This window comes from Ictalurus furcatus, chromosome 7 (genome assembly GCF_023375685.1).
Source record: "Ictalurus furcatus strain D&B chromosome 7, Billie_1.0, whole genome shotgun sequence".
NCBI classification, from domain to species: Eukaryota; Metazoa; Chordata; class Actinopteri; order Siluriformes; family Ictaluridae; genus Ictalurus; species Ictalurus furcatus.
Genome location: NC_071261.1, coordinates 20152955 through 20173016, shown reverse-complemented (window position 1 = coordinate 20173016; position 20062 = coordinate 20152955). Strand labels below are relative to the sequence as shown.

Here is a 20062-nt window from a genome sequence, read left to right as displayed (position 1 = left end):
TCCAAAAGTATTGGAACAGCAAGGACAATTATTACGTCTTTGCTACAAACTGAAGGCATTTGGGTTCGAGCACGAAAGATGAACATCAGGCAGAGACAACAGATCAGAATTTCAGCTTTCATTTCCTGAAACTTGCATCTACAGTAGGTGTAGGGGAAGAAAGAAAAAAATCTGAATTAGTCTCGCTTTTCCAATACTTTCAGAGGGGATTGTATAACTTGTGATTTGTCAGTATGAGTTTTTTTCCTCCGATCTATCAACAGTAGATGCTGGAAAGTGAAATGGCTACCTACTGAAGGGCAAAGGATTAAATAAAGCTTTTAAGCGCTCTGAATTGGATGCTCTTGTGTACACACACACACACACAAGCACGCACGCACACAGACACACAGCAACCCAATAAAATGTTTGGGCAGCTAAATGGAAACGTCTCTGGGTGTCTGTGGAACGCTTAGTGCCGCTCATGTGCTTGTGTGGAATACTTTCCTTTGCACTGCAGTAATCAAAAGGAGCAAAATATGGCTTTTAATGGCCTTAGTGGAGAGGAGGTAAAGAGTAAAGGATTAGGATGGCACCCGGACAAGGCACCAGTGACATTACCCATGAGTCAGTGCACTGGTGAGGATAACAGCTTTTGTGTGTGTGTGTGTGTGTGTGGGGTATCCTGAGTAACTACCAGGCTGAAAACTATCTAAACAGATGTGGAATAAGCTGCAACGCGTGCCACTGTGGGGAATTCATCAGACGTAACATCTGGTTGAAGATGAACACTTTTTTTCAGAAATGTACAAATCAAGTAGAAAAAGGACTCATTCATAAAGCAAAGAAAATACAATATTAATATTTCTGGGTTTTTTTATTTCTTGATTTTGATGCCAATATTGCAAGTTGTTTTATTCCTTTAATGACATATGAAACTGAGCAGGTGCAATATGCACAAAAAAGAACAAACAGACAGACAGACAACTGAAACTAATGTTCTACATACAAAAATAAAGACTGCCCCATGATTCATGTTATTGCTAAAATATCACAGACGGCACAGGATCCTACTGGCAGGACTGATACCACTACCATACCGACACCTCGGCTTATTATCACTAGAACAACACACTCAGAGAGACGGGGCTTATAATCGTGGAAGAAGGTGAGTAATATGCAGACGTAAGCTAAGCTTTCGTACACGCGCACAGACACAACTGTAGAATCGGGTACACAACATTCAGCATGAAGGAACAAGAGAAATGAGATTCTCTGCAGGTACAATGAATAAGTGCAAAAGTATCATAGAGCAAACCCACAAAGAGATGAAGAAGGGAAACAAGGTGTGCAGTCTGTCCGTGGTCTATTCCGACTGAAAGGGGAGAGAGAGAGAGAGAGAGAGAGAGAGAGAGAGAGAGAAAGAGAGAGAGAGACACACGGGGAGGGAGGGAGCATGAGAGAGAGAGCCAGGTGGAGGGAGGGAGAGAGAGACAGGGGAGGGAGCACGAAAGAGACAGGGGAGGGAGCACGAGAAAGAGACAGGGGAGGGAGCACGAGAAAGAGACACAGAGAGAGAGAGAGAGAGAGAGAGAGAGAGAGACACCGAGAGAGAGAGAACAGGGGAAGGGAGGAAGCACAAGAGAGAGAGACAGGTGGAAGGGGGGAGAGAGAGAGAGACAGGGGGAGGGAGCACAAGAGAGAGACACAGAGAGAGACACAGAGAGAGAGAGAGAGAGAGAGAACAGGGGAGGGACAGAAAGAGAGGGGGGGAGAGACGGGGGAGGGAGCACAAGAGAGAGAGAGACAGATGGAGGGACAGAGAGAGTGGGGGGCACACACAGAGAGAGAGGGAGGGAGGGAGCACGAGAGAGACAGAGACAGGTGGAAAGAGAAAGAGAGAGAGAGAGAGAGAGAGGGAGAGAGAGAGAAAGAGAGCGAGAGAGAGTTCGCATGTTGGTTATCATTTAGAAATTGTAACGTTTTGTGCCACAAAGAAGCTCAACTTGCTTTTATAGCTCATCTTCTAACACAATGAAAGGGTTTGTTTTTTTTCTTAAAGCTGCCTCTGGTGCTATTTTTCTTGGGCAGTGCATGAAAGTCAAAGTTTTAAAAAAAGTCATTTGGCATATTAGAGGACAAACACACACGCACACATCCATCAGAGCTCATAAAAAAACAGCTGCATTTGGAAGAGCCAAAGAAAACATGGAACATGAAGTGAGATGACGTGAATAACGCTAGCACTGGACTATGAAGCATCAGAGACAGAAATAATAAACTGGGTGGTTATTCTGAGCTTGGTCACAGCCCGTGCTGAGGAAACGGAACTGAAGGTGGGATGAAATGGGGTTGGAACGTTGCACTGCGATGTTGTTAATCACACGTACGCGTGTATCCCTACACGTCCGAGCTCTCCGAGACACACAGATGCTACTTAATGGATAGAAGTAAAAGATGCGTTGCCAGATTATTCATTCTTCAACTTGGTAAGTAAGTAAAACACACCCAGATCAGCTGAAATCCTTTCTAGAAAATTCCTTCATTCTAAAAGCTCCGCAGCAAAGCAAAAAACAACGTAGTCAATGTAGAGTGTAAAAAAAAAAAAAAAACAGCTAGGATTGTCATATATACCTGTTTGTAGAGCAATAACAATTAAACTTGCTGCCACTGCTTCAGGTGAGCACTGCAAATCGAGACTTGGAGCGACATTCTCAAGCAGCTGAAAAACAAACAGGATCGACGGCCGTTTCTCATTTCTTATGTAAAATTTAAATACTATGGGGATTTTTTATTTTTTTTCCTTTTCACTTGGAAGCAAGCGGGCCTTAAAGCACTTCAACGGTGACGCCACACTAAACGAGGAGGCGAGTTCATTAATAATTTAAAAAAATACAATATTAGACTTTAAAGCTACTTTTCATATTAGTAAAAAAAAAAAAAGTCGATGGAAAAAGGGAAGAACGCTGGACAAACAGCACAACTGGCGAGCATTCTCTTTGCTAGTTCTAAACACAAACCTCTGAAAACATTTCTATTGGTTTTAAAGACCGTCCTTCAGCGTTCGCTAATCGAGCAGGGAAGTCGTTTTATTACTCTTTAAAGAAGGAAAAGAAAGAAAAAAAAATCACACTGCATATTAGTCTACAGTAATGTGATGGGCAAAGTGAAGTCCAGACGCGCGTGCTGTTGATCAGAACCACTCCAAGTGGATCAGGCTGGTGAAAATCAGTGCTTACTCCCACAGACCGAGACACAGAACCTATACAATATTGCTGTATGCATACATCTTTGAACAACAAAACGTACATCTAAAGGGCATTAAACTTCTACTGGACACTTCTCTAGTCTCTCGTCACCACACACTGGATCGCTGGGGAAACAGATAGGTCGCTAGGCTACGATGCGCAGACGCGGGCGCAATGAAATACAAACGCTTTTAGCAAAAGGAAGCATAGTGACGCTCCACGTAAGTTAATCTACTGTACAAAACTACTACAGCAGGCTGATTCGTTAGTTTCTCCTAGCTGGCATTAATAATCTTCAGATACATTAGTGTGTTAGCAAGGCCACGAGGAACACATCGATAAGTGACGAAAAAAGTAAAGCTTGACTTTTTTTTTTTTTTTTTTGGTGTACGAGAGGCCACGGCTGCCAACACACTCTTCCGTTTATTCCACACACGGAAATAACTACAACATCTTTGGGTATGTTAATGTGAGGGCATCGAAAAGTTTTGACCACATGCAGAAGTTAAGGGCGTCAAGTCTGAACTTTAAACAGCCTTGTTAATGAATAAAAAAAACAAAACAAAACAACACCACAAGGCTGAGCTCAAGAGTTTATAGTCACAGGCCACGGTCTTAAGGTGTGAACTGCACTTGAACTAAATGTGTTGTTACAGTAAGGCCACGTCTAATGGAAGAATATTAAATAATCCAGTTATTTTGTAAAAAAAAAAAAATAAAAAAAATAATAAAAATTATTCCAACATCCTATTAGCAAAATTAAAAAAAATTTAGGAAGACAAAGGAATTTTAAACGTTTTTAGGAGACACCATGATTTCAGAGCTCGACCCGAAAGATAATCTGTCCAGTCCAGACGCTCGGATGGCAACAGCGTCCAAACACAGCAGCGCTGCGTCCCATCGTCCTGCGCCGTGTGTGCGCTAGAAACGATCGGTATTGAACGGCGACGGTTTAGTGGACACGCCTCTGTATTGTGACCGGTGCGTTCTGGTTTCGCTGTTTTGAACAGGAGGAAGAGAGACGTCGCTGCTCCTCCTGTGATACCTAACACACTATTATAAAATCCTTAAAGGAAGCATATACACGCCATATTGCAGACAAGGCAGAGGCGTTGCTTAAAGCTTTTTTGTTCTTTTCAGAGAATTTGTGTAAAAAAAAAAAAAATCTAAATAATAATAATAATAAAAAAAATCAATAATAAAAATAGACCCTCTGAGTTTCTTCCCAAAGCAAAACAACTTCAAATAAAAAAAAGAAAGAAATTACAAGTCCCATATCAAAAATTGAGAAGTATCAAAAATGAAGTCCGAGCAAACGTGAACAGGAGATACGTATACACGTATCTATATGTATATAGGTGGGAAAAAAGCTATACACAAAAGCCAAGAGATGGCCACAGCACCCTGCTATGCCGCATCTCGAATGGAAAATAAAAGAAAGAAAATAACCAAAAATGTGTAAAAACTCAGAGTAGGAACAGAATCTATTTGGTAACAAAAGCATACTATATGTTTAGATACAAAAAAGAAATGTATGGAGGAAAATGTACCTTTACTAAAGCTTACGCAATAACCTTGGTCCATAAAAACTACGTTTCATTTACAAATTTAACGTGACCCTTGTCTCATAAGTCCAGACCGAGCCACAGGTGATAAGCCGTTGTACTCCTTCACACAAACACAATCCAGGAAAGTGTGGGGGGATAGATGGAATTCAAATAAAAGGTGGCGTAGAGACTTCTTGATTAAATGCATCATTGCTACGGTCAGATGTTCTCGTCTTCTGGATCTCGACAGGCGTGGGTGTTCTCAGCCGGTTCGGCCATGTCCGTCACCAAGCGCCAACTCTCTCGTCAACCTCCAATCCCGCTTCGCTTTCCCCCCTGTTCGGTTTTCCTCTCCGGACTCCTTGACTTTGTGTTTACATTGCCCAATAAATTGTTCAGTTTTGAAATCTATATGCAGCACTTTGTTGAAATGTACCTGTAGTTTTTTTTTGTTTTGTGTTTTTTTTGTTTTGTTTTGTTTTGTTTTTTAAAGTTCTCGAGTGCTATCACGTGTGTTATGAGACCACAGCGGCTGTGGCGTTGGAGGAGTTTGCCGTGACTGAATTCGGTGTGTCAGTGTTGGGGGTGTTGTTAGCGGAGCGCAGGATGGCTCCAGCTGCGCTGCAGTGAGGCCTGGGGCCCGGCTCCGGCGTGTATGTGAACGTCAGGGTGGTGGAGTAGATGATGCCGTCGTTCCGCACCAGTGTTACAGGAACCTGTACTGGCTGTCTCACCCACCGCCAACCCTCACGGAACGCCGAGATGTCCGGTACGACACACAGCATGCTTTCTCCACACCTGCATCACAAACAGGATTTAGCGTGATTAATATATTACACACTGCACGCACAAGTCAAAATATGGAATAAAATTTGTGAAGTCACTGAAGTCGTCTCTATTCCTGGTCAGGGAGCTGTCCATCCAAATCTCACAAGCCAATGAGAGAACAGCACTGTAAAGCCCTGCCCACATGAGAGACTTGCGCCAGAATGATGAATGCAAATTGCGAAGCGTAAACGAAAACTCTAACAGCGCATTCATAAACCATGATTAACGAAAACGAAGCTTAGGAAACTGTTACAGAACACTGTTTATTTCAGGACCGTATTACAGTTTTGCCACCGAGTTCATTTTCAGTTTTTCTTCTCTCTCATTGTATATTTCTGTTTGTTTCTTGAAAAGTTATGTTCAATACTTTTGGGACAAAGGACTGGCACCCTGTCCAGGGTGTACCCCGCCTTGTGCCCGATGCTTCCGGGGATAGGCTCCAGGTTCCCCCGCAACCCTGAAAAGGAGTAAGCTGTTGAAGATGGATGGATGGACTTTTGGGACAAATTTAATTCCATAGTGAAACAGCATTAAGTTTTACTTCATGGCTTAGTGTAATATGTGTGTGTGATAGTTTAATATACGATTAAAAAAAGAGATGGCCAGAGTTGAGGTCATTGAAAGAGTGTGCCATTCCTCCAAGTCTGCTCTCGTGGCTCCCAGCTACAAATGGCTGTGTCAGGATTTGAACTATTGCATTCTGGGGCCCTTTCATCAATTTTATAATGAAGATGAAACAACATGGCGGCTCATAATCATTTGCTAAGTCAAATATCTCTAAGTAACCGGCAAAGATCATGATATTTCACTCTCCCCTGCACAAAACACATTTTAAAAGCTTCATCTTCTCTAAACAGTCCAGACGTCGTTTAAAACAAGCGTGTGTGTGTGTGTATGAACTTTTCAGTACCATCAATAAAAATCTTACCTGTACATAGTCTCGGCTTCCACGTCCCCGAACCACACACGCAGGTTTGGAGCAAAGTTCTGCCCTGTTAGCTCTAGCATCGCTACGTCTCCTCCACCATTCAGCTGCGTGCATACACACACACACACACACACACACACACACACACTCCATTAGTTTATATAAAAAAATGTGTGTCCAATGATGCGTGGCTACTTGCAATTTCTCCTTGCCGCAGCCTATTCATTTCAGCTGAGAGCTCTGTCAGATCGGCGCGGTTAATGGCGGTTATGGAGATGTGAAATCTGGCACGCTGTGTGTAAATTCAGCTACATTTTAATTTAATACAAATTAGTGCATCTGTCTTTAGAGAAGTTTTACCCCCCAAATTCTCTAAATAGAACACAATGGAGCACTTCATTTTCACTGTACATACACTCACTGAGCACTTTATTAGGATCACTATTCTAATACTGGGTAGGGCCACCCTTTACTATCAAAACAGTCTCAATTCTTCGTGACATGGACTGTACAAAGAATTCCTGTGAGATTCTGGTCCATGTTGACATGATCACATCACACAGTTCCTGCAGATTTTTCAGGTGCACTTTCATGTGGTGAGTCTCTCGTTCTACCTCATCCCAAAGATCTTCTATTGGATTCAGATCCGGTGACTGGGAAGACCACTGAAGAAGACTGAGCTCATTGTCTTGATCATGAAACCACTGTAAAGCCCCGCCCACACGAGAGACTTGTGTCAGAATGGTGAATGCGTGAGACGAAAGAGTGTGGTGGATAAATGGTGAGATCCAGAATGTGCCAGAATGGTGAGACTATGTTTGCTTTGAGACATGGTGCATTAACATGCTGGAAGTAAATAGGTTGTGTCCATGGATTCATGCTGTTAGTGCCAAATTCTGACTCTACCATCTGTGTGCCTTAATAGAAATCAAGATTCAGTCCAGTCTTCAACTGTCCAGTTTTGGTGAGTCTGTGCCCACTGCAGCCTCAGCTCTCTGTTCTTGGCTTATAGAGGTGGAACCCAACGTGGTCTTCTGCTGTTGTAGCTCATCCAGCTCAAAGTTCGACGTGTTGTGCATTCTGAGATGCTTTTCTGTTCATCACAATTGAGTGTTTATCGGAGTTCCTGTAGCCTTTCAGTCAGTTCGAACCAGTCTGGCCGTTCTCCATTGACCTCTCTCATCAACAAGGAGTTTCCAACCGCAGAACTGCCGCTCACTGGATGTTTTTTCTTTAATGCACCACTCTGAGTAAACTCTGAGACTGTTGTATGTGAAAATCCCAGGAGATCAGCAGTTATAGAAATACTCAAACAAACTGTCTGGCATCAACAATCATGTCACGGTCAAAATCACTACATTTTTTCCCACCTTCAGATGGTTGATGTGAAGCTTCTGACCTGTATCTGCATAATGTTATGCACTGCACTGATTAGATAATTGCACGAATGGGTAGATGTACAGGTGTTGCTAAGTGCTCAGAATAAATAATAGCTAAGCAACATTTCTGTTGCTTTAATGAGGATGTCAGAGGTGGGTGTGTGTGTGTGTGTGTGTGTGTGTGTGTGTGTGTGTGTGTGTGTGTGTGTGTACCTGTAAGCTTTCAACAACAGGCACCGGTGTGACGGATGAGTGGACTGGACCCATTCCCTCATAGAAGGTGTATTCTGCTTTATCCGTGCTGATGATTGTCCAAGAGGCACCGTCATTGATCATCTCTTTATTTGGTTCTTTTGGGCATGGAGTGGCCTGAGAAACACACACACACACACACACGATAATGCAGCAAATGGGTGCATACATTATTAATAAAACAATTATGAATCTGAAATAGTCTTGTGCTTAGAGACAAGACAACCCAGTGTAGCCAACTTTAAAATGTATGAGCTGAAAAGCATTTCAGCGGAATAATGCAAACTGCATTCTCTAGATGCATGCGTGTGTGTGTACACATGGACCTTTTTTTTTTTTCTTCTGTGGCTTAATCTTAATGTGTGCTCTATTGGATATATAGTGCACTACATAGGTACTACAATGCCATTATGCCACACACACACACCTGAATAATAATGTGTATAAATACTACAGATGGCACTTTCTTTTCTAAGTATCAGTATCAGCAGTTCAACTAAGCCTAATTCAAAAATCACTTCCATTTTAAATATAATCAACTTAATAGATAGTATAAAGTATAAATATAATAAAATCAATTCTTACCAAAAAAAAAAAAAAAAAGTCAATTCTCTTCATAAGTTAACATTCTCAGTTCCAAAAATCCAAGCTGTTGTTACAGGATCCTATATCCGATATGTTGTCCAGATATCCGATCCACCATTTTAAACTGGTATAGGCTCGAGATACCAAGACTAGGTATTGGATAGGTGCAGTCTCTAATAAATAAATATTCTTTCTGGCACTACAGAATATGTGCTCTTACTTGAAACTGGATGATCCTCTCTTGGGAAAGGCACAGGTACATCCTCTCAGTATCCTTTAGGTAGAAGGCACACTTATGCAGCTGAGACACGGGGTCGTCTGCGTCCAACAAGGCCGTCTGCTTATCCACCTTCCGGATGATCTGTACGAAAATACATTCACCAAAAGATACAATAAACTGTTACACGATATTATAGGAATAATCCAGGGTTTCTTTAACCGAAACTCTGCACCATGTGGAAACTCGATCTGAATTGCCTCATGTAACTATATGAGGCAATTTTGTTCGAGTTTCCACACGAGACACTAGAGAATGTCAAAGAAAATTGTATCCAACATTCCAACACCGGGGCAAGACGGTTCAAACTAGTTCTGACTGCTTGCACTTTATTACTTTCCCTATAGGGGTATCGATGTGCACTCAGGGTCAAACTAATATGTGTAACAGGAAATCCAGTCGGGTTTGTGCAATCCACAAAACGCTGAAAAATTTAGCTGCGACCTGGACTGAGTCTGATCAAATAGATTCATGAAAGTATATTAAGTCGTAAATATATTTTAGCAAAATGATGTGGAAATTATTATCGCACCTCACTATCTAAGTGTGATTTTCTCACACATAAACGTCAGGCTTTGATCACACTGTTTGACAGCTACGTGCCACAGTGAAATGTACACAAGAGAAACGAATTCGGTTTGTAATCAGATACCGAATTTCAAATCGTCTGCGATGCACCTGCTTGTCGGCAACATACACACGTACATGATTACTTTCAGCTAGGATTGCTGTGTTGGGTAAAGCATCAGCACATAAACTACTCTGGGGGAAAAACAAAAAAAATAAAACAGCATCTCTAAAGGGAGCGTAATGTACAAATACCTTTGGCTGAAGAATTCATGAAAGCACTCTACAACAATGCTTAAACATCCATTAATGAGCGAGTTTTGAGCAAACAGGCTTTTATGTTCTTTTGCTCAGTACAGAGAAACACCTCAAAATGATTTGGTGCTACTACAGATGCGTTAGAAACAGAAAGGCTGGAAAACACTGGAGTATTCATTAAGACAGAGAGCAATTTAATGGCTTATTAGAAAGACAGACCAGAAGAAAATGGTTTAAAATTTGTGGAATAGTACATATTTTCTTAAGGAAAGGATGTCCATTATCCAGAAGTGCCAACATTACTGATCAGAAAATCCTAGCAGGCAGTGAGAGATGAAAAAAAAACTGCAATGTACAACAAACAAAACACTAAATGTTTCTTGGGGAACACGCTGGCTGTTTCTTTTCCCAGATGTGCACCAAGCAACAGAACAAAAACAGCAAGAGAAAAAAAAAGTCTGGTGTGATTGCTACTTAATAAGAAGCAGCTCTGCCATTCTGTTTATCAGCCAAAGACACCAGAGTCCCACCTTCTTGGTTTCTATAGGCTGACAAGTCAGAGGCTTCTGAATTCAGAGCTCAAAATATCACCTGGTTAAAGTTGGTGTGAAACGAATGTAAACTGCTAGTGGAAACGAAATGTGCGGTTTTAGCATCCTGTGTCCTTTCCCCTGCGGTGAACTGTCATTTCTGCCTTGCTCATTTTATTAGTGTTCAGTCTGGCCACTGTTTTATCTGAAAAGGCAGAAAAGCATAGTCTTCTCATAATTTTTTTATTTTTTTTTTTAAACCTTAAATGTTACAGCTAAAGCGTAAATGTTGGCACCTTTGCTTTATTAGTGGACAGACAAATTTTCCAGTCTCAACATTTACTACAAATTACAGACAGACCAACCGACCGACAGACAGACAGTCCGTGAGACAGACTAACAGACAGACAGTGAGACATTACCAGTCGTGGCAGGGCCATTCCTGTGACAGAGCAGACAAGTTTGACAGTTTGGCCGTAGTGAATGTAACCATCACGCACGGTGAATTCCTCTCCCTCGGATTCCTCATCATCCACTGCACACACACACACACACACACACACACACACACAGAGCAGAGAATCAGTTTGTGCATTCCTTAGCAGTTTGCTTCTTGTTTGTTTCTTTGGCCGTGCCAGCTGTATGATGAAGATGTTTATGATTGTGCGGGTTTGTATGTGTGTGTGACTGCGTCTGTCTCTGTGATGAAGTTCTGTTTATGCGTTGGAAAAAGGCCGCATAAAGCGCCCATGTCTTCGCTCGACCTTTTATATAGGTGTTTTACACTTGGCAATTAAAGGCATCTCCAAAGCCCAGTCACATCTGGTCCAGGTTGTGTAATCAAGTACTTGTAATTTTAGTGAGAATTGTGAAGACGTGCATAATTATTCTTAATTAAAGCCTTTTAAGCAGTGTGATCTCATGACTATAACCGAGACCACATAACTGACGCGGTGTTCTGCAGTATATCTAGTCATCTCAGTTAAGTGTTCCTAATAAATAATGACGGAACTGTTACCTAAATATAAATACAGATTGCTAGGTTTAGGAGACTTAACATTTATGGGATTTGGCAGACGCCCTTATCCAGCGCAACTTACATTTATCTCATTTATACAACTGAGCAGTTGAGGGTTAAGGGCCTTGCTCAAGGGTCCAACAGTGGTAGCTTGGCAGTGCTGAGGCTTGAACTCCTGACCTTCTGATCAGTAACCCAGAGCCTTTCACCACTGAGCCACCACTGCCCCATGCAACTTAGAAGACGATATACGGTATAAGATTTCTTTAAAGGGAACTGTGAATAACTACATGAGTTTGCTTTCTGCCAAGGTTACGTCCTGCAGCGTAAATAACTGGTACGTCCTTGTCTTTTTTTTAATCGTGAAGTATTTCATTCAATTTTAACGTAATACTGTAAACTGCCAGCATATCAAAATGTGCTCTTTTGTTCTAATGCATATGAAGTATCATGAAGTATCCTACGCAGAGGAATATGAAGCCAAATACACCAGTCAGGAGTAGTTCAAAAGTAATCTAATCATATTACATTATGTGTGTCTAAGTGTGAGACTTACAGAGGTGAATATAGAAGGCTCCCCACTGTTGTGAGCTGGCATGAAAGTTCCCGCCCTCCACATGGAGGTAGCGTGTACTGACCGTCTGAGAACGCAGTCTGTTAAACAGTGCCACTTTTGTTCCAGACGCTATACACACTATACACACCCAGAGAGAGAGAGAGAGAGAGAGAGAGAAGCAAGGAAGTCATAAAATGTTAGCTCGGCATTTTTAGACTTCATCAAATATTTACAGAGTTTAAGAGCCAGAGGGCCAACTATAAAATGGAGTTCTATTTGGTAGATGAAGGCGCACCAGAGCAAACAACACACTGCTCAGGGATCGATGTTAGGATCGCAGTCATTCTAATCTATGAAGCAGTAGTGCAAATATGTTGGCTCTGGCTCCCCCCAGTGGAGAAGGATGACAATCTTTAATCTAAACAAGTCTACAGTCTAAACTTTAGGTTGAAGTTTTCTTTCGTTCATCTTCAAAAGACACTTGGTCTTGGATTGCAGTGGGTCGCGGGTACACTAGGTGAGTGGTGGAAATACACCTTAGATGGGATGCCAGTCCATCTCAGGGAACTATTTCCACACGTTCACACCTAGAGAGTAGCTAGAGAATAGAGAGAATTTAGAGTAGCTAATTCCCCTACAGGCATGTTTTTGGTGGGAAACCAGAGAACCCAGTGGAAACCCACACAGACACAGCGAGAACATTACAGTACTCTGAGCTCAGGATCAAACTCAGCAGCCAGGGACTGTAAACTGGCAATGCTACTCGAAGCTCCAACAGACATCACTCTACTTTCTTTTTTATATAATTTATTTCCTCTCTGTCTTTATGTCATAAAAGACAAACAGAAAAAGAAAAAAAAAAATCAAAAGGCACACCTCAAATCCTTACAAGCTGAACACTAAGAAAGCAGCGAGATAGGATCAAGCAGTGCGTGTATATACACAGCTGTTTTTCACACTCACAGTCAGCGTTCTTGAGCGACTGCTTCTTTTTGGAAGGCTTCGAGATGACCTTGATGCGCTTGCTGAGGAAGACGCCGATGTTGGCGCTGTTGCCGTACAGCATGCGCACCGACAACATGAAGTGCTTGCGCTTGTCTGAGTCGGAGATGTACAACGTTTTGGCTGTGCAGTAATTCTGCAGTGGGGGAAGGAGAGAATGCTCAGAGTTAGAGATATATCAATTATATATTACAGGAATAAATACAACACATTAAGGATGTCATTACAAGTACACTGATGCTGCGGTTAGTCTTCTGTGACCAGTAAACCCCTGGAGCTGTGATGTATGCTATAAAATCTGCTTAGTTACAGCATTTATGCTATACAGTTTTTCCATTTAAACAACCAAAAATCTCCTCGCTTGCCCAGGCCATCAGAAATGCTTTGGCTGCCAGACTGTCATCATCCTGAAACCACTCCATTGCTTTTCAACCCCATAACTGACTACGTTTACATGGACAGCAGTAATCTAATTATTGACCTTATTCTGAATAAGACAACATTGTGATTAACGTGTTTACATGAGTCACTGTTAGAATACTCCTTTCATGTTCCCGTTTTACGTTATAGAACATAGATCAATTAATGGCACACGGCATTATGCCCCCATGCCACGCCATCCGACGTTCCCTCCAGAATTTCACATATCAACATACAGCTCATCTTCATTTTGGTACTGTATATAGTTTTGTGTGTTTTTATTTTTACGAAAGCTTAAAGTGCAGTTAATTATTTGTCATGCCATACGTGCAAATAGACGACTGCTTGAAGCCATGGGCTGCGTCCCAAACCGCATACTTACCTACATGTATTTAACCTACTATATAGTAGGTAAGTACGCGGTTTCGGATGCAGCCATGCTTCCTTGTTTGCCGTCAAACGGTTGAGCACTGCCGTGTGTGATCTTATCGTGTCACAAAATGCAGTGAAAAATCCCACACGACGTTAGTGTAATTAAGGTGTTTACATGTCTGTAATGCACTTCGATAATGCGACTAAAACAGGAGTACTCCACATGTCTTAACTCAATTTGTGTTTACTTCGAGTATGACTTTAGTCGGATTAAGGTAATCAATAATCTCTGTTTACATGTTAGTTTCTTAATCAGAGTATTGTTTTAATTGGGTTAATATCGGAATATTGCTGTCCATGTAAACGTACTGATTATCTACCTCATCTGTAGAGACACAATAAATTTGACAGTTTGTGTTTATATATAATAAATAAATGAATGAACAAATAAATAAATAAATAAATAAAAGTGGCTCTTCACACAGTCTAACATCAGGCACCGAGGAATCAATAAATGTTTGCGTTTCTGTGGAAAGCTGTCAGGAAATTGTCTTCAGAATGGATTGCCAAAAGTGGCACAGGTTTGAACAGATTTCAATATTTAAGGGTTTATTTCTTGCTGTATTTTCATCCATCATTCAGCTTATTCCAAACCCTTTACAGCAACAGTCCAATCAATATGTACAGTAAGACTGGGTCATTGACATGCCAGGCCCTGACTTTAGCACTTCCTGGCTAATACTCAGCTGTGCCATTTGTGCATGTGTATTGTACCTTCCCCTCCAGGTTGAGTTGCTGCATCTCTTGGTCACTGTTCCCGATGCCGATGAAGGCGCATGGCTGAGACTCCTGCTCCGAGCAGCCGTCTCTTTCCATCTGTTCCCTCTTTTTTTTCCAGCCGCAGCCCATCAGATACACACATGGAGGAGGGCAAAAGAACCTGCGCAATCACACAGAAATGACTTTGAGAATCTCATCACAAATCCTATTAATCCAGGTTCAAAATGTGTGCCCACACATTAGGTATTTTGCAATTGGCTTCCCATCTCCAGAAGATGGCAGCACTCGCCTGGATATCCGATCACATGGGCTAAACAAACTGTTTGTCCAGAATGCACAAAGGAAAAATATTCTGTTCATTTGCAAACAAACAAACAAACAAACAAATAAATAAATAAATCTGTCTCAGCAGTGCAGGGTTTCTTAAACTTTCTGCAGCTATTGTGGGGGGGGGATCCTCATACATACAGCACAGATTATATTAGTCATTAAAGCATAATAATTTTGAATATCAAAAATTAAACGAAATGATAAGTATCACACTACTCTCACGGCATTTTACAGCGGATCCCCTGACTACATTTTCTAGGTAGCACTAAACACCACTGGTGTAGGGTGTGTCAGCATTTACAAACTCCACTGAATGGACTATATACACTCACCAAGCACTTTAGTAGGAACTACACGTTCATGCAATTATCTAATCAAACAATCATGTGGCAGCAGTGCAGTGCATTAAATCATGCAGATACGGGCCAGCTGATTTGGGTAATGTTCACATCAACCATCAGAATGGGGGGAAAATGTGATCTCAGTGATTCTGACCGTGGCATGATTGTTTGCGCCAGTTGGACCGGTTTGAGTATTTCTATAACTGCTGATCTCCTGGGATTTTCACACACAACAGTGTCTAGAGTTTACTCAGAGTGGTGCATTAAAGAAAAAACATCCAGTGAGCTGCAGTTCTTCGGTTGGAAACTCCTTGTTTAATAGAGGTCAATGGAGAATAGCCAGAATGGTTCGAGCTGACAAACTCTGTACAATTCTGATGAACAAGAAATCATCTTAAAATGCATAAAACGTCAAACCTTGAGGCGGATGAGCTACAACAGCAGGAGACCACATCAGGTTCCACTTCTATAAGCCAAGAACAGAAATCTGAGGCTGCAGTGGGCACAGACTCACCAAAATGGAACAGTTGAAGACCGGAAAAAACGTAGCCTGGTCTGATGAATCTCGAGGCACACAGATGGTAGGGTCAGAATTTGACACCAACAGCATGAATCCATGGACCCAATCTGCCTTGTGTTAACAGTCCAGGCTGGTGGAGGTGGTGTAATGGTGTGGGGAATGTTTTCTTGGTACATTTTGGGCCCATTAATACCAATCAATCATCGCTTGAATGCCACAGTCTATTTGAGGATTGTTATTGACCATGTGCATCCCTTCATGGCCACATTTCACTCACCTTCTAATGGCTACTTCCAGCATGTTAATGCACCATGTCACGAAGCAAACATCATCTCAAGCTGGTTTCATGATCATGACAATGAGTTCAGTGTTCTTCAGTGGTCTTCCCAGTCACCAGATCTGAATCCAGTAGAAGATCTTTGGGATGTGGTAGAGTCGGAGATCCACAGCATGAAAACGCACCTGAAAAATCTGCAGGAATTGTGTGAAGCGATCATGTCAAAATGGACCAGAATCTCACAGGAATGTTTCCAACATCTTGTGGAGTCCATGTCATGAAGAATTGAGGCTGTTTTAAGAGCAAAAGGCAGCCCTACCCAGTATTAGAATAGTGTTCCTAATAAAGTGCTCAGTGAGTGTATATCCATGTAAGGATATAAAAATAAGATAAACAACAGAAATCTTAAACAATGTGAAGTGGTATTTTGTAATTAAAATAGTGTGCGAGAGTGTGAGCCCCTTCACATAACTAGAAGCTGATTGTGTATATACACACTCAGCACAGTTACCGAAAAAAATAAAAAATCATCATCATCATCATCATCTTACTGATCAAAAGCAAGGGGAAAGACTGCTGAGATGGCGTGTACATCTAAATAAACCCCCAAACAGCTTCAGTCAATATGAAACTGCCCATATACACAAAAGAAAGAAGGCACAAACAAATCATCAATGAGTCATAACAATGTCTGGGTCACAGACAGATGAGAGTATTGCATATTGATTTCAGACATTTTTTTGGTGAAAAAGTTATTTACTAGTCTAGCACACTGGTGTATGTTCCGCCTAAGAGTGTCTGCTTTCACATCCTGCTAGTGCGTAACACTTAAAACACTCATGACGCCGAGTGTGTTCTGTTAAAAACCTGACTGCAAACCAAGTTTCACATGTTTCTAAAACAGGCTGCATTTAGAAAAGAGAGAGAGTCAGGTGATCACACACCCATACACTTGAGCTTCCCTTATCTACTTCCATGGTTCTGGCTGCTAACTATTCCCGTCACACACAGGGTCAAAAGTTTAAATGAAAGTATATTAACTAAAGTTAAGCCAATTCATACACACTTGCACTGAACATCCTGCAAGTTCCTCCCATCCCAGTCAATCCCTTGGTGTGTAACTAATTTAACGGATAACATTTCACAGCAGGTTTAAGAGTTTGGTCTGTCTCCTTTCTGTTCTCTCCTTCTCTCAGCTGTTTCTCGGCCTGGCTGCGAGTTTTGGATTAACAGTCAGGCACTTCTGGTGTGATCACAAGGGAAACACTTTCCCAGCCAAGAGAACTGAGCCAAGATCTAACCATGACAGAAGCTCCCCAGACAATGACTCTTCCTCGCTATGATCAAGCTGTCCACACCTTTCCGCCTCCCCACATTTCCTTTATTTTCTCCTTTACGCTTCCTGTCTACGATTTCTCGTCTCCGCTCACTTCCAGGGCTCTTCTTTTCCCTTTTCTCCGAAATGCACTGTGGACAAAAGGACAACCTCGTTTGCTCCACTGCTTCATATGGGAGACAGGGAGCAAGAGGTGAAAAAGCATAACACTAAACATCCTTGTTGAAGTTCGGTCACAGCGCTCGTGGGCAGGAGCAGGCGTAGGTGTGCGTTACCTTTTTTCATTGCCGTAGGATTTCTGTGCAACTTTAGCATGGAGGATCAGAACGGTTTGGTCTCCTCGCTCTTTCAGATAGTTTCTCATCGCTTCTCTGGAGAGAGAGAGAGAGAGAGAGAGAGAGAGAGAGAGAGAGAGAGAGAGAGAGAGAGAGAGAGAGAAAATGAACATAATGGGGTTTCACAGAATGCAAGAACAAAAAGACAGATTAAATGTGCAGATTTTTTTTGTCATGAAAAATCTAAGTACAACATTAAAACGTCCAGTCCAGGGCAACGTTTGCTAACTGATAAAAAGGCAAATTCATTGTAACTTATGAAATGACAACTCCAGCTTGAAAACAAAAATCAACTCAGAATTTCATTACAAAAGAAATCTTTGTTAACACCACTGAAGAGCGTGTTAATTATGTTAAGTTTAAAATGTTAAGTTTTAAAGTCATCCAGGGTGGATTTTTCCTTTAAAGCACACCTATTGTGGTTTTAAAACATGCCTCATTTTGTTTTAAAGGTCTCACACAGTAGATTGACATGCATCCAAGGTCAATAAACCCTTTAATGTGATCATAATTTAAACTGCAGCATTACCCTTTTCCCCCCCAGTGTCATGCCTCGTTAAATGATCCGTTCTAAAGGATTCGTTCTAAACTCCTCCTTTCAGAGAACATACTCTGCTCTGATTGGTCAGATGCCCCAATCTGTTGTCAGCGTGTGTCTAAAAGGAAACGCCCACTACTATAACAAGTTTCAGATGAAGACTATAGTTGGGTTTTTTGTTACAAACCTACATAGGTTAGTACAGGAAGTAAGTCTGGAATCACTAACGACTCGTTTCAGCTGTTCAGAATCAGTTCCTTCTTTTGGGAGTCAATAACTGCAACTCCATTGGTCGTGCACTTTGATTTTAGAAACTTTGCAGACGTTTTTACATTCACAAACAGCTCTATAACACACTACATGAAAGGTCATATCTGATAAACCATAATATGTGCACATTAAAAGAACAAGTCAGGACTAAATCAGTATCGTTTGAGGACTTATTTACATTTGAGGACTTTTCCACCGTTCATTAAGCATGACGTTTTTATGTTTATCAGCTGAAATGAAAGCTGTTGTTACATTTGAAGGTATTTTGAGATATTATCTGTTCATCAGACTGACTTTCAGCAACTTACGTTTTGTAATGGCTGTTAAACACATCCTTGACTAATGCTGTAATTATCTCATCGTTCCATAAAGAGACATTTCATTGTTTTCAAATAAACCATAGCAAATGAACTTATCGCTTATAAAAAATAAAATTAAATAATAATTTTAAAAAAACTTTCGGTTCAATTACCATCATTCATGCACACAGCCTTGTATAAGACGTGTTGTGTTCCTTCTGTTGTTCTGGGCCTGTGTGTATATATTTAAAGAGAAATCCTGCAGAAAGGTCGCATGCGCTTTATAGCCCAAACCTCAAGAGCTTGACTGGAAACACAAGCCCAACTTTGATTAGCCAATTCTCTGGTGAGCACAAATATGTGTTGCTTGCTGAGAGCATACGAGCAGCATGGCCAAAAACCTCAAGCTCCACAGCTAGGGGGTCTTTATGAAAGAAGGGGGGGGGGGAATGTGTGCACATGTTTCAGGGGGGGTAATGAAGGGGGCAAAAGGACAAATGAAAGTTCCTTCACGAGTGGGTGTGTGTGTGTGTGTGTGTGTGTGTGTGGAAAGAACAGCGGGGAAAACACAAAAAAGGGAAGATTGGAAAGAAATGAAGAATATTAAACCTCATGACTGAAGAATTCGGATTTCCAATTACTTCAGCTAACCGACCCGAAAACGGCCCTGCACGAGCACACTTCTAATCTCTCGTAATGCGCAGCCTCTGGATGTACACGTACAAAGCATTTTTACAAAAACGCCCTACACCACACCGTATCTCTGCTTCAATCGGCTGGAAATGAAAGAATATTGAAGTCACGGGGAAATGATTCATGCGCTTTTCATGATGCGCATGATGTCAAATGTACTAAAACGACGCACACCTAAAACATCGTTTGCACAGATGTTAGTGACACCTGACGCCAGAGTGCCCGAAGACACACAGAGGCAGAGTAATGGTGCAATAGTGGGGGCAGGTCACACATGCGCACACACACACACACACACACACACACACAAAATCCGTTTCCCCTCCGCCATGCAAACGTCTTCCGCACGCTGCTCACATTCGACAGGCCTTTGTTATGGAAAGCATGGGGGCCCCTGAGACGTAGAACAGAGAGAGAGAGAGAGAGATGTAGGGGGCGAGATGGAGAGGTGCAGGATCCCATCACAACAGTAACTCTTACTGGACTAACCTGGGGTGACATCCAAGCACAAACAAACAAACAAACCCAACTGGCCTACACACTTCATCTCAGTGCACAGTGCAGACTGATGAGCTCGTCTCCAACCCATCACTCATC

At 41.7% G+C, this 20062-nt stretch overlaps 1 protein-coding gene across 1 annotated transcript in view; it reads right to left on the bottom strand.

Annotated features, from left to right (window-relative positions):
• Positions 1 to 4693: 4693 nt before the first annotated feature.
• Positions 4694 to 20062, bottom strand: part of rbpjb (recombination signal binding protein for immunoglobulin kappa J region b) — a 46893-nt gene continuing 31524 nt past the window's right edge. The window contains exons 3-11 of the mRNA XM_053629228.1: positions 17606 to 17701; positions 14521 to 14686; positions 12916 to 13090; positions 11953 to 12090; positions 10801 to 10913; positions 8967 to 9107; positions 8123 to 8278; positions 6531 to 6634; positions 4694 to 5572 (exon numbers count right to left, since the gene is read on the bottom strand). Coding sequence (XP_053485203.1) covers positions 5290 to 5572; positions 6531 to 6634; positions 8123 to 8278; positions 8967 to 9107; positions 10801 to 10913; positions 11953 to 12090; positions 12916 to 13090; positions 14521 to 14686; positions 17606 to 17701 — 1372 coding nt within the window. The 3' untranslated portion in view covers positions 4694 to 5289. The remainder of the gene's footprint in view (positions 5573 to 6530; positions 6635 to 8122; positions 8279 to 8966; positions 9108 to 10800; positions 10914 to 11952; positions 12091 to 12915; positions 13091 to 14520; positions 14687 to 17605; positions 17702 to 20062) is intronic.